Source organism: Sphaeramia orbicularis, chromosome 11 (genome assembly GCF_902148855.1).
Source record: "Sphaeramia orbicularis chromosome 11, fSphaOr1.1, whole genome shotgun sequence".
NCBI lineage: Eukaryota > Metazoa > Chordata > Actinopteri > Kurtiformes > Apogonidae > Sphaeramia > Sphaeramia orbicularis.
In genome coordinates this window covers 16,382,372-16,397,747 of record NC_043967.1, presented here as the reverse complement: position 1 = coordinate 16,397,747, position 15,376 = coordinate 16,382,372, and the positions used below count along the sequence as shown (strand labels likewise).

Here is a 15,376-nt window from a genome sequence, read left to right as displayed (position 1 = left end):
ATAACTCAAGACCTACCATATGAAATACAAAACCTTTTAAAGAGTTTTTTTAAGGTATTGAATGCAGATTTGTAAATTCAAGACCTTTAAGACTTTTTAAGACCCCACTGGAACCCTGGGTAGGTTTTATATACATATATATAAGTCACATGTTAGATCACATTGTTCAGTATCATATGTACAGTAAATATACAGCAGTGGCTGAAGCTGAAAGCGCCCTGTGCAGGTATGAACAAAAACTGTGATAATACGGGACAAAAAATTACACAGAGGTATGTTAAAAAAAAAAAAAAAGTGCTACACTGGAAAAAAATCAAAATCTTACCAAGTGTATTTTTCTGATTTCTAGTCAAAATATCTCATCACACTTAAAATATGTTTATGTTTACGCATTTGGCAGACGCTTTTTTCCAAAGCGACTTACAGGGGAAAACCAATAAGACATAATCACCTAAGGAGTAACTTTTCAGTGAGATATAAGAACTTATTTTTAGACAATAGATCTTGAAAATCTTATTTCAAGAAATCTTACCAAAATAATTTTCACTTGTTCCATTGGCAGATTTTTTTGTTTGAATTAAGCAAATAAAATCTTGAATAAAGCAACAAAATCTGTGAAAATTATCTTGCAAGATTTCTTGAAATAAGATTTTCAATATCTATTGTCTAAAAATAAGTTCTTATATCTCACTGAAAAGTTACTCCTTAGGTGATTATTCTTATTTTAAATGTGATGAGATATTTTCACTAGAAATCAGAAAAATACACTCAGCAAAATTTAGATTTTTTGCAGTGTAGCAGCATGGAGCATTGAAGATGTGTTCAAACCTGATCTGCATTGTTACCTGAATATGAAATCACTTATAACTGTAAAAGACTGAGAGTGCATAGCTCTCACTAAAGTTATGATGGAGGCTGGTTTCTGGTGGATGCATAGTTATCGTACCTGGAGTCAAAGCAGAAGCTGCTCCTGGCGTCACCACGTTTATTCGCCTGATGATCACATGACGGCTGAGCAGCATCACCTGCCTGTGATACAAGACAAAAACAAAAGTGAGGCATGAATAGCAAACACCATCTTCAGATATGTTGCCTGTAAAATATTTATAAAGGTTGAAAGAGCCTCAAATTCCATGAAATAACTGAACCGGTCCAGAACTTAGTTCAAAAGCATGTGCGGCCATGTTTCAACTTAGACATTAGCATACGGTAAACCCCTCTAACTAGTCTCAGCTCAGTTTGCTCTGGTACAACTGCAGATATAATCCGACAGACACTAACAGATCTTAGGTCTGTCCCTATGCAGAATCTCCCCTAATTGTGCTCTCCCAGCCCTCGTTATCCTCGTCTCTCTTGAGCTCTGAGCGAGTGACATTAATTAGAGCTTTATGCAAATGAGTTTAAAGCCTCATCCTTTAAGGGCAAGACACTAGTGCCTTCATTCAGTGAAGAGGAGGACTCGAGAGACGGAGAGATTACCGTGACAGGAAAACACGATGTATGGGTGAAAAAAATAAAAATAAAGGCTGGGATCACAGTTATGTGTCATGTATTTATGGTAACAATATGTGTAAATTGCATATTTTAGCATACGACGACAAAACAATTATGGAGCTGCACCTTAGTGGCAAAATGTTTTCATCTTGTAATCCATCTTCAAGAGGCTGAGCGGAAAATTATTTTTAATTTAAAGAAAACAGGATTTAATTTATGTGTGCATGATGTATATGTAATATGATACATATTTGTAAAACCACAAAACCATAACTGAACCCGGTATATGAGGGGCTGTGACAATCAGGGAACTTTAGCTGACAATTGATCATTAAACTGTCTTTTTCATCACATTTTATGCCACTATTATAGTACAGGGATGAACACTCGTTATGAATGGAAAAAGTGACCAAGATGCAAATATCCTTAAAATATCAGCTTTAAAACAGGGATTTATGGTCAATTTTAGCTTCAGAGTAAAAGGAAAAACTCGCCCTGGAATTAATCTAATGTTAGTGCTCCAGATATAATAATGTGATGTGTTTGACTTTAAAAACCACCTTTCTGAATTTTCTGAATTGAATTTCTTTCTTGAACCTCACAAAGTGAAACATTTCAGTGGAATAGTGGCAGTAAAAAGTGCTTTCAGTAAAGTCAGTTTCAGTAAAATGGGGTTTGATTTAAATATTTCATCTCAATAAATCACCAATAATCTAGTTTTGTAATCAGTGATTTTTGTCTAATTTGCTTGTAGCTTGTAGTTCTGAGGGGCTTAGAGGTGGTGGAAGGGGGAGGGGGTTACTTTGTGTGTTTTGTTTTTTTTTGTTTGTTTGTTTGTTTTGGTTTTTTACTATCATGGTCTCTAATTTCTCATTCTCTCATTTTTACCTCCGCCAGGAGGTATTGTGATCACTTTGCTTTGTGTGCGTTGTGCGTGCGTGTTTGTTTGTTTGCTTGTGTGCAAGATAACTCAAAAAGGTATGGATGGATTATCATGAAATTTTCAGGAAATGTTGATACTGGCACAAGGAAGAAATGATTAAATTTTGGTGGTGATCTGGGGTGGGGGTGCAGATCTGTCTTGGCGGAGGTCTGCGCTCTCCGAGTGCTTTTCTTGTTATGTCTGTCGTTGTGTTTTTGCATTTGTTATTAATATGTACTGTCTTTTTCAAAGTTTGGAAAACAAAAATTAATCACAAAAAATAACACACTGCAAAAATCAAAATCTTACCAAGTGTTTTTCTCTAATTTCTAGTTAAACTAGAAGCACTCGGAGAGCGCAGACCTCCGCCAAGGCTGATCAGTGGCCCCCCCCGTGGGCCCCCCCACCCCCGATCACCACCAAAATTTAACCATTTCTTCCTTATCCCATTTCCAACAAACCCTGAAAATTTAATCCAAATCTGTCCATAACTTTTTGAGTTATGTTGCACACTAACGGACAGACAAACAAACCCTGGCAAAAACATAACCTCCTTGGCGGAGGTAAATATCTCATCACACTTAAAATAAGACATAATCTCCTAAAGAGTAGCTTTTCAATGAGATATAACAATTTAATTCTAGACAATAGATCTTGAAAATCTTATTTCAAGAAATCTTACCAAGATAATTTTCACTTGTTCCATTGTCAGATTTTTTTTGCTTAATTCAAGTAAAATGAGCTGGACTGAATGAAGATTCAGGTGGTGGCAGTACCTCTCCACTCAGATACCATAAAAATGGCAGAAGAAGGGGATGCAGTGAGATGACGTCATTAAAAGAGCACCCATCAAACCTCAACCAGTGGAAATAACACTGTGGACATGTGAGATTCCTCCTACTGTTCATTCAGCTGTGTTCATGCAGGTGAATGGAGCTGATTATGCAAAATGACCAGTCCTTTACATATGCACTTACTGGCTCCTCGGGTGGGTGCTCCAGGCTCTCAGGGGGGCTTGTGCTGCGTGATGGTTGGATGCAGACCACCTCTTGGTCCCATCCTGGTGTCCCGGGACCAGGGCTCGGGGGTGTGATTGGGGGAGCGCAGGGAGGGGCACAGGGCGGCGGGGCTTCAGGCGGAGGGCGGGACATGTGGTCAGGAGACAGAGCGACATCAGCCCGATCTAAAAAAAGAGAAAAGATGGGACCCAGTGAGGAGGGAGGGAGTAGCAGAGGCCGACTGACCCGGGGTGAAGTGGACTCCGCTCACCTTTTGTGGTGTCTGTGGAGTAGGGGTTTCCGTACTGCAGCTCAGCAGGCCTCTGTGGTACCAGTGGTGGAGGGGAGGGGTCCTGGGGGTAGGGGAGGGGGTAGCGCAGCACCATCGGCTGCCGAACCTCGGCACCTTGAACACCAGCCTCCTGCTCCCTCTGCCTGGACACGTAGCGCTGCAGCTCCTGGTGCAAACACAGGATTCAACACATGATTTCAGTTAAGATTCTCTTTGTGTTGATATTGATCTTCATGATAAATGTCACATCATTGTTTACTTTTTCTCCCAGCAGTTTTAAGATTAAGTATTGGTCCTGAAAGATACCACATGGGTGTTATGTTGTGATTTTTAACAGCTGTTTATGGTCAAAACATGATAAATACTATAAGGACACATGCTTACATTTTTGTTTAGTATTTTGTGTGATACTTTTATACAGTCCTTTTTTCATTAAGTGTTGTGCTGCCAAACAGAACAGAGCTGCTTTTCATTGTTCCTGTAACAGTGACAATAAAGATCTATTCTATTCTATTCTATTCTATTCTATTCTATTCTATTCTATTCTATTCTATTCTATTCTATTCTATTCTATTCAGTGTTCGTAGACATTTTTCAAGGTCAAATTCAAGTACTTATCAAGCATTTTTAAGGGATATTTTCAAATTTTTCCAGCACAGCACCTTATCGCTGAGGTTAAAGGAGTGATATTTTGCTTTTTTAAATGGAATTTTGTCTTTTAAAACATTTCCCTGTGGTCTACATAAACTGTAAATTCTATGCTTGTGTCTGAATTCTTCATTAATTCAACTCTACAGGCCCATCTTTAAACCTATCTTTGAGTAATGACACCAGAAAGGTTGTTTTGAGCACTGGCCCTTTAAATGCATATAATCCCACCCCCTCCAGGTGCGCTCTGTCCTGTTCAGTCACTTGAGTTCATTAATACAACCAACAACTGAACATTTTAGGTAATCAGCTTGAAGTTTGGACATATTTTCAGCTTTTACTACAACTGCTGCTGCTGCTGACAAACAATTATGTCGCACTCAGAGAAATGTTCGTCATAAGTCTTGACCTTATATGTGCAAATGTTGTGACGTAACTACACTGAACAAAAATATAAACGCACCACTTTTGTTTTTGCTCCCATTTGTCATGAGCTGAACTCAAAGATCTAAAACTTTTTCTGTGTACACACAAGGTTTATTTCTCTCAAATATTGTTCACAAATCTGTCTAAATTTGTGTTAGTGAACACTTCTTCTTTGCTGAGATAATCCATCCACCTCACAGGTGTGGCCTATCAAGATGCTGATTAGACAGCATGATTTTTGCACAGGTGTGCCTTAGGCTGGCCACAATAAAAGGCCACTCCAAAATGTGCAGTTTTATCACACAGCACAATACCACAGATGTCACAAGTTTTGAGGGAATATGCAATTGGCATGCTGACTTCAGGAATCTCCACCAGAGCTTTTGCCTGTGAATTGAATGTTCATTTCTCTACCATAAGCCATCTCCAAAGCTGTTTCAGAGAATTCATGAAGAAGACTGTGCGAGGAAAATGGTGGTCACACCAAATACTGACTGGTTTTCTGACCCCCCTGGACCACCCAATACAGTAAAAGTGCACATTTTAGAGTGGCCTCTTATTGTGGCCAGCCTAAGCCACACCTGTGCAATAATCCTGCTGTCTAATCAGCATCTTGATATGCCACACCTGTGAGGTGGATGGATTATCTCAGCAAAGGACAAAGAAGAAGTGCTCACTAACACCGATTTAGACAAATTTATGAACAATATGAAGGAGAAATAGGCCTTTTGTGTACATAGAAAAAGTTTTAGATCTTTGAGTTCAGCTCATGAAAAATGGGAGCAAAAACAAAAGTGGTGCGTTTATATTTTTGTTCAGTGTAGTTATAGACGTAACAAATTAAGCAAGAATTAAAATGGCACTGACAAATGACGCTGAAATTTTAAAAAATCATTCTAATTGTTTTAAATGTTCTACCTCCAGAATTTGGAAACATCTGGCACATTCTGACCATAAATAACCTTAAGTAACTGTCAGGGTTTCTTCACCTCTCATTCAGGAGGAAAAGGCTCTTAAGCTTCAAATAAATATTGAGTTGACATTTATCGTAACAATTATCAGCAATATTTTTGTTATGATCATATTTCAAATCAGCAGGAACAATTTATAGGTGTGACATGGTTAAACATCAAAATATACTTCAGTAAATGAGCACTAAACATTCATTCATTCATTATCTGAACCGGGTTTATCCTCACTAGGGTCATGGGGGTCGCTGGGGCCTATCCTAGCTACTTTATGGGTGAAGGCGAGGTACACCCTGGACATGTTGCCAGTTCATCGCAGGGCTGACATAAGGCATTAAACAAAAAACTGAAGACTTTTTATGTTTTGTTTTGCACATTAAACAACAAAACATAAAAAACCCAACATGTAACCAATGAATGCTAATTATAGCTTTTGCATTTCTGTTTTTTTGTTTATTTATTTCAAACATACAAAGAAACAAAATAAAATAAAATGAAGCAAATTACAGCAAAAAACACTCTCTTACTTTCTACTTTCTGTACTGTCTTCTATGGATTTCACTGAACCATGAACTGCTTCAGGCCAGCTGACGTGGTTAACTACACCTGTCATCCTGCAGTAGAGATTTTTTTTTTTTTACCCATTTGGTGAATCTGATGTGTGTGTTTTTCATTCTTCAAACATTCTGAGCTGATGAAGATCCAAATGGGACTGAAATGTCAAAGCATTTTTTCATCAACTTGGTGTTCTGTATTCTTCTTATCCTCTTATATTCATTTAATAATGCCCATGAACAATAACCCCCTTTGTTTTAAAACATATTAAACTGAAGTATATTACATTACTGCTTTATTTTTACTCTGTGTAATATCTCACTTTAATTTTCAAACTCTCATATTTTCCTGATTTTGCTATTATGTTTAAATCCCATTTTGCTTTGTTCTTCATTAAAACCTATTTCAGAATCAATTTTATAAACAAAGACCCACCATCATTATCTGTTTGAGAAGTGAGATGTAATCCAAGACATTCACTCAGTGTTTCCATTATGCACTTTTACAGTTGGAACCACATGGGAAGTAAGTAGTTGGAGCCCAGAGTTGAAGTTTTTCTCTACATTGTTGCTGCCCTTTGTGATTATTTCTAAAGCGAGAGCATTAGTACCCTACTCATTACTGTAATGGGTGTCAGACTCTGGCTCCCTCTGCTCTGGCTTTGCTGATAGAGGCACTCACCCTCTCCTTCTTCTACCTCCCCTTCAACCCGCTTCCCTCCTCTCTTGATGACTTCATTAGTGCGCTGCTATCAGGTTTAACATTTAAACCAGGGTTGAGAAGGTGAAACAGACATGTCGCATGGCATTTGCACTGTCTAATGGCGCTGTACCGATGGGCGGAAGAAGCAAGTATAGGTGTATTAATTAGTGGGGAGTGAGAAGAAAAGAAAGAACGGTTACACAAGTGAGCTCAGACTTTGCACTGAAATGGACCGAGAGCCAGCGTTACCCAAACACATGCGATTTCTACAGCCGCGGTTGAAATTTCCGCACGTAAACAGATTTTTTGAAATGAAACTATACACTTCCATCATACTGAAAACCTCCTCTCCTTCAGCCTAGTGCAGCTGTTTTGCCATACCTCCTGTAGCTGCTCCTTGTCCCTCAGGGCCTGGGCCAGATTCAGTTTCAGCTCTGTCACCTCACTCGCTCGCTCTGCCATCTGCACCTAAAACACACAGAAGACGAAAAGAAAAATCAGAGCAGAGTAACAAAATAAGGCATTTATTTCATGTGACTTTATCTTATTAGGATCTTTGCCTGCTAGGGCTGGGCGATATGGGAAAAAAATCATATCGCGATACTGTTTTTCATATCAGACAATATCGATATGTATCACAATATAAATCAAATCACTATATTTGTCAAGCTTAAATTTTCTGTTCCTCATAAGTTAGTTGTGAAGACATCAGAAGGTTATTTTTGATTTAAATATGATTTATTTTCAGGGTGACATGGTGGTGCAGTGGATAGCAAGAAGGTCCTGGGTTCGATTCCAACACCAGTCGGGGGTGGGACCTTTCTGTGTGGAGTTTGCATGTTCTCCCCGTGTCTGCATGGGTTCTCTCCAGTTTCATCCCACCATCCATAGACATGCACAGATAGGTTAATCGGTTAATCTAAAATAGGTGTGAATGTGAGTGATTGTTTGTCTCTATATGTTCAGCCCTGCGATGAAGTGGCGACATGTCCAGGGTGTACCCCGCCTTCGCCCATAAGTAGATGGGACAGGCTCCCGTGAAAATGGATGGATGGATGATTTATTTTCTGTCAGAGGTTGAACATGGCAGATGTGCTGAACGACACTATACGATGGTTTCAGATAAATAAAACAGGTACATATATTTAAAAGTAAACTAAAAGTCTGACCAGCAGGCAAAAGACAAAGTTTTATCCAAAAAAAGGGGAAGCTGCTGACCTAACCTGTCAGAGTTAATGGGTCTGTCTGTGCTATCTGCATTACACTTTGGTGTCCCCATTACGCGGTAACCGTAGAAGGCCTATGACAAAATACATGTTACCGCGTAACGGGGACACCAAAATGTAATGCAGATAGCACGGACAGACCCTAATATTAAAAATGAACAAATAAATCTCATCACAGTTATAATAGCATGCACTTTCAAGCACTTGAAACTAAAATTCAAGCACTTTCCAGACCTTGAAAACGTAACATTAAAATTCAAGCATTTTCAAGGAGTTCAGGCACCCGTATGAACCCTGAACAATTCCATACTAATCTTTCAGCATATTGTAATTCCATCGGTCTGACAGGACACATCTGTCAAAAGGCTGTTGGAAATCTACTTTGTGACAGAAGATTTTGGCCGATCACAGACATGTACAGTGGTTAAATATTTGACTATGTTGATTAAAGATGGCTTTGCTATGAGTTAATGAAAGAATTGTTTATCCTTAACCTACCAGTTCTACTTCAAAACACTGTCTGCACATTAAAGTACATCAACTTTTCACATTCCTTCTATTGTAAAATTTATAAATCTGTTATGTAAATACATATAAACCCATGCATATATGTTATAACATTAGTATTCCAGCACTTCTGCCATTTGTTTTCCAGTTCATCTGATAAAGTATGTAAGATTTAGCGCATTTTATTTCTGAAGATCATTTCCAAAAAGTAGATTTTTAGTCTTTTGATTCGGATAGAAAAGAGACAGTTGTAAAAAGAAGGTGTAAATACCAAATCTGAAGTTACTATGGTCAGGACCAAGGTCAGGAACACTTATCTGTTTTTGTGGATTTCATGCAACAAGACAAAAATATTAAACGAGTGCTCTATCTCCTACAAATTTCCCGTAATGTACTCGTTCCAATGACAATGAAAACATTCTATTTAGGGATACAAATGATCAATTAATCCATTAATTGTTAATTGGTTGACCTTATCAATCGATTAATGATTAATTGCTAAGCAGTGATTTTCCTGAGAACCTGAATTTCTCTTTCTATAGGGTCTATAAGAATAAAAGCTAAATATTATTTATGTACTTCATGAAAAAAGCACGTCATATTCCTTAATGATTGATTTATTTTACCATTGGCTACAGTACAGGCAATGACATTTATGTAGTAGAATTAAATAAATTCTGCAGAAAAATTCAATTAAATAAATGGATCTGAAGAGGGGCAGTTTAGAAGAAATGGGCATTTCTAAGTTTGCATCACTGGCATGATGGAGCGAGATGCCACTGCTGCCGCCTGGGTATCCCAGCTGCGGCATCGCAGCGCGGATAAACCGGCAGTCTTCGGACAAGATGTGGAAAAGGGCAATTAACCGACAATTAATAATTTAATTGAGCAAATTCTTATTAACAATTAATTGATAGCTGATTAACTGTTTACATCCCTAATTCTATTCCATTCTGGTGAAGAATAAAAAAAACAGTACAACCCAGATGAGGACCATCTTTGTGGAGGACTGAGACCTACCTTGTGTATTATTCTAATTTAATTGAAATGTGCTGATTATTTTTAGTTACCAGTGTAGACTGCCCTGACTGTAATTATCTTAGGTACAAATTTGACATCTACTACAATGACTGGAAAGCGGAGCCTTTAACTTTCACTCTACTTGTGTGATATAACTGAGTATGAGCAGGCAAACACTGGGGCAAACATGAACTAAATATCTGGTCATTGAGATTTATTAAACCTCCATCACATCAGTGGTTGTTACTGTAAAACACACAACTAAAGCCACAGAACCAGGTCTGTAGCGCGAGGGAGCAGTACAGCTCTGGAGCAAACCAGGGGATCGCAGTAAATCTCCTCCTTTCTAACAGGACTGACCCTGTGGGATAGTTTACATGGCTAGTTGCCTGCTCTTCTCTCATTTCACATTACAAAGGTTCCAAATCCCCTCCTGTCTCTCGGTTTCTCTTTCTGCTTCATGTCTGTGCTGCTTTTTTCAGTCTTAAATTCTGCATGCTTCTTTACCCCCCTCCTCCCCTCACTCTCTTTCATCTCCTTTTGTCCTCTCCCCCTCTTTCATGGATTTACGGCCAAGCATTAGAAGGTTAAGTTCAGGTGAAAGGAGCCTGCATCAGTGTATTTCTGCGCCTCCCCGACTCCCACCCACACACACGTCTGCCTCCCTCCGTCTCTTCCTTTCCCTCCTCCGGGTGGCTGATGTAAACAGCCGTAAAGCATGGCGTTCTGCGGCCGCCTCTCCTGTCAGTCTCCGAGCCATTAAGAGCAGCTCGGGCCCCGGGGCGAATCGCCTCAGAAAGGAGACTCTATCAAAGCCAGGGCAGAACCTTATTTACAGAGCTGATAAACACACACTCACTCATGGAGATTAAACGCTGGTAGGTAGTTTGGCAGACTCTCGCACGCAAAATGCAACAGATCCATACAGACATAAGCAGCTATAACACTCTCATTGATGAACACCCATGTAACATACACCACAGCAGATCCATGCATGTTACGCATACTCAGGTAAACCATCATGAAAACCTGGAACCAAATGGAATTGTTATCATTATATAAACATACAATCCTCCTCCAGTGTGTACCATACATGGTCTATACCTTATATAGTCAGTGTATTGTAAGTACTGCTAGTAGCTACACCTTCCCTCTACTCACCAGTGACAGGATTATTTGTATGACATTTGTCTAATAGGATTTGGTATCATTTTTATAACTAAAAGAACCTAGTCCTTTTTAACAAAAAATTCTTAACTAATTCAATCACTTATAAAGGTATACAGAAAGGCACAACGATTACAGGCTACAGGGTAGCAAATTTAACATCCTGATGCCTTTTCTATTTATGTGTTTGAATTTCTGAAAACCAAATATTTAATTAAAAATGCCTCCTTGAGCTACTAACCTTTTACTAATCGAAATGAACACTTAGTAGATTCATTAGTTATTAGGCTGATTAGAAATAAAACTAAATAAAAGTTCCAGCTCTAGTTTTATGAAACAAAAAAAAGGAGAAAGATAACGTAAACATCAGCACTCACACTGCTTGTGACTGTGTTGAGTGAGTATATGTGACCACAGCCTCAAAGCAGTTGTGTCTAAATTTACTTCAGCTTGTTTTCTTTACAGATAGAGTGAAGAAAGTGTATTTATATTTTTGAGTTTTGTCTAGTCAGCTTCTGTAAATAGCAGTGCATTGTCATCCATCATAGATACCTTTGAGGCAAGAAAATGACTTGGAAAAAGTGTTCATCTTACACCCTAGCACTAGTCTTTGAATCTGCAAATTATGGTATGCAGATGTAAAATATCCAAAGCCCTTCCTATGTTTATAACATAACGTGTGCTAGGGCTGCATGATATTGGAAAAAACTGACACTGTGATTTTCTAACCCTGCGGTATATATTGCAATATGAAAAAATACTCAGAAGGATATAATGGCTGTGTGGTGTCGACGTAAATGGTGAAACAAATTGTGTTACCTCTAGTTGTGTTACCTCTCGTTGTGGTGACAGGTGCAAGACACTATCGCCGCAGAACACATGTTTCAGTATCATCCCTCTTGTAGCTGAAATAATTCCAGATAACTGATGTTGCTTTTCTTTTTAGCACCAAGTCTTAATTTTCGGTCATTTTCTCTTGTTCATTGTTCATTTTTCAATGGTGTTACCAGCAACTCCATCCATGTACAGGGGTGTGGTCTGCTTCGGCGAAAACTGATTAAGAAGGATTGTGATTGGTGGAATGCTGTGCGTAGTGTGTGTCAGGTACCCAGGCTGAAACTAGAGAACACATTGAGTTCATTTGCCTCCTACATCACAGGACCTGCGATGTGACTATTGCGCACACGCACATTGCGAGGACAATGCTCAAATGATATATTGTGCAGCTCTAATGTGCACACACTTGAAACCCCCTGACTAATCAGGAGCACTACTGCCACCCAGTGGCCTGACTTATCAGTGCATGCCAAAGTTTTTGGACGGACGGACGGACGGACGGACGGACACACGGACGACCAACTGATGACAATACCCTGCGGCCAGTGTGGCCAAGGGTAAAAACTATATGATTTTCTCTTGTATTGGAATTTATGATCATTGCTTGGAGGACTAGATCTTTCCCTGATGCTACTTTTGCACCAAACCACAATTAAATCACCTGCTGACATCAACCTCAAGGGCTTATCCCATTACTAATCCTTAATGTCCTCCATCCCAACTTTTTTGGGCATGCAGTACCACCATATGCCATATGTCTATGGCAAGTATATGTTGTCTTCATATTGCTTCACTGCTTTATATTTTATGCTCATATTCCATATCATCCTAACTTTTTCTGATTTTATGTTGTAATGTTAGATAGAAAATACGAAAAAATTAACTACAGATTGAAATAGTCATTGTTACTTGATCATTAAATGTATATGAAAAAAATACAAGCTATGTTTTCATTTCCAAATACCTATGCAACCATCAACTGTCATACATATTATTCAGGCACAAACAGCCACATTAAAAAAAGAAAGAAAGAAAGAAAGAAAGATAGATAGATAGATAGATAGATAGATAGATAGATAGATAGATAGATAGATAGATAGATAGATAGATAGATAGATAGATAGATAGATAGATAGATAGATAGATAGATAGATAACATTCTTAAATATAGCCAAATTGTATAGTATGAAGAAGCAAAAAAACTTGCTTGGATACTATTCTTATAACTACAATGTCTTAGCCACTGAAAAATTAACAAAATAGAAAACAAAATAAAACAAGAGCTAAAATTTACACAAAGCATGTTCAAAGAAAGCAATTTTGTTCCACTGGTACTTTATGAAAACCTGTTATTTAAGCTGTTATGGTTTATGACTCAGTGTGTAATATTCAGGGACATCTGCAGACTGCCACCAAATGAACATTTCTAACCTTTACCTATGGTGGCAGTGTTTATTTAACCCCCTGACACCCAGGAAAGTCAAAGTTTTGACCTTTTTTTTTTTTTTAACATTAAATCATTTCCTTAACAACATAATGCAACATTTTTCCAGAAACATTTTTATGGAATGTCCTCTGCTGTGGACAGTGTTTTTTTTTTTTAAAGTAAAGCAGTGAAACTTTTGTCCTCTACAGAGGACAAAAATGCATTGTTGGGTCTAAGGGGGTTAATTTGTTCTGTGGTTTTTAGATAAGGGGATAAGAACTTAATGACAGTAAATCATCTTAAAACTGAATTTGACAATAAACGAGAAGATAAAACTAGCCTGTCAAGTACTGTGAGAACATGGTGGTGCAACTAAACTCTGCAGTTCAGTCCTCCTAAGTCTGACTCACTGGGCCTTTAAATCCGGTTCAGTATTATCTGGAATACTGTATCTTATTAAGACAAATGTAGGTATGTTTTCTTAAAATGGAGGAATGTCCCTCCGCTGTTTCTTTTGCTGTTTTGTGTTTGTTTGTGTGTCTGTGTGCGTCTCACTCTGAATCGCTCCTCCTCATTGGCCAGCCTCTGTTTGAGCGTCTCATTGATGGCGCACTGCTCCTTCCACTTCTCTTCCATCATAGCCAGTTCCTCCTCCACTGAGCGGGTCTGCTCGTCCTCAGCCTCCCCCATGCTCCTCCCCTTCACTCCATCCTCCATCTCCACACTGTCCGTGATGTCCTCGGGCTTTGCTGCTCCTTCCACCTCAGCGCCCTCTTTGGTGCTCGGCCTCTCGTTCTCCACCTCCACCCAGCTCGTCATCCTCAGACTCTCCTCTGGCAGGCTCTCCCTCTTCTCCTCCTCGTCTTTCTCCTCTCCTCGGTTCCCGTCTCTTTCAGCCTCCACCTCAGCCCTCTCCATCAGATTATTCTCTCCCGGCTTTTCCTTCTTGTCTGTGCCGAAATAGGGGGGTTTATGTGTGGAAAACTCAGGGGTGATTGTCATCTCAGCGGATTCTTGAAGAACTGCATTTGCTATATTCCCTGTAAAAATACAAAATAGAACACAGACAATTATATACAATACAAATTCCAAAAAAAGCTTGGAGAACCATGTAAAATGTTATAATCTCCTTATCTCATAAACTTATTTTTTATTCACAACAGAATACAAGCAACATATCAAATATTTCAACTGAGAAAATGAAATGCTGAGCTTGACAACAGCAACACAACGTGAAGAAATTGTGGAATTATGAGATTTGCAATTCATTATACTCTGTTTATCTGTTTTGAATTACAGTTGTACTATTTTTACTTCCAACGTAGTCTAACTACAGCTGGGTATCAAACTACTGGTACAAACCAAACTGCTTAGGTACCATTTATGATCAAAGAAAGCCAGTATTGTTTAGTGACAATCGATACCAAATTTATGTTAACAGACAATTTTAAGTTGTGATTAATTTTTATTTTATGACCATGCTCTGAATATAAAAATGCAAAAAACTCAAGGCGTGTACCGTAATTTATCATACATTTTGGGAACTGGAAAAAATGTATTGAACTTCAACAAAACTAAACCCTAGCTTGAGCAAAAGCAAAAACGAGTATAAAGGCAAATTTGACTAAAAAGACACAAAAAAGGCTCATTTGGGCCTAAAAGTTATATTTTTATACTTTCATATCATTAAAAAACAGACCATAGCAATGAATATGATGTTACATCATAGTATAGCAGTTATCTGACGTTAGACTTAGCAGTTTCTTCAGGCACCATACAAAATGTTTGCATTAGAAATAACGGTTTTTAAAGCAGGGATCATCATCTTTCATTCACAATACTGGAATTACATGTTGACTCCATTTGATGATTCGTTTTGTTTTCCTTTGAGCCGTTTTGTTAAAACTGTGGAAAAATTTATAGTTTTAGTCAAATACCAACAACAAAAAAAGCCATTACAGCGAGTAGCTCATCCACAAAACTACGAAAAACTGAAGCTTCATTCCTGATGAGCTGCTCACACATGCAAATTTGTATGTTGTTAAGTTAAAATCTATGATACTAAACTATATAATACGTCTATTTTTTTGTACTTTGGTGTGTGTACCTGCTGTGGGGGACTCTGGACTGGGGGTCAGTGGCTCCAGCGTTGTCTCAGTAGATACATTTCTCTTTGGCTCCTAAAAAC

The 15,376-nt window shown here is 38.5% G+C and overlaps 1 protein-coding gene across 3 annotated transcripts in view; it reads right to left on the bottom strand.

The window, feature by feature from the left end:
- Positions 1 to 15,376, bottom strand: part of tax1bp1a (Tax1 (human T-cell leukemia virus type I) binding protein 1a) — a 32,301-nt gene that overhangs the window by 1,964 nt on the left and 14,961 nt on the right. For all 3 annotated transcript variants that reach the window (XM_030147099.1, XM_030147101.1, XM_030147100.1), the window contains 6 exons: positions 15,296 to 15,368; positions 13,744 to 14,228; positions 7,387 to 7,473; positions 3,686 to 3,872; positions 3,394 to 3,599; positions 947 to 1,029 (listed from right to left, as the gene is read on the bottom strand). In XM_030147099.1, the coding sequence (XP_030002959.1) occupies positions 947 to 1,029; positions 3,394 to 3,599; positions 3,686 to 3,872; positions 7,387 to 7,473; positions 13,744 to 14,228; positions 15,296 to 15,368 (1,121 nt within the window). The remainder of the gene's footprint in view (positions 1 to 946; positions 1,030 to 3,393; positions 3,600 to 3,685; positions 3,873 to 7,386; positions 7,474 to 13,743; positions 14,229 to 15,295; positions 15,369 to 15,376) is intronic.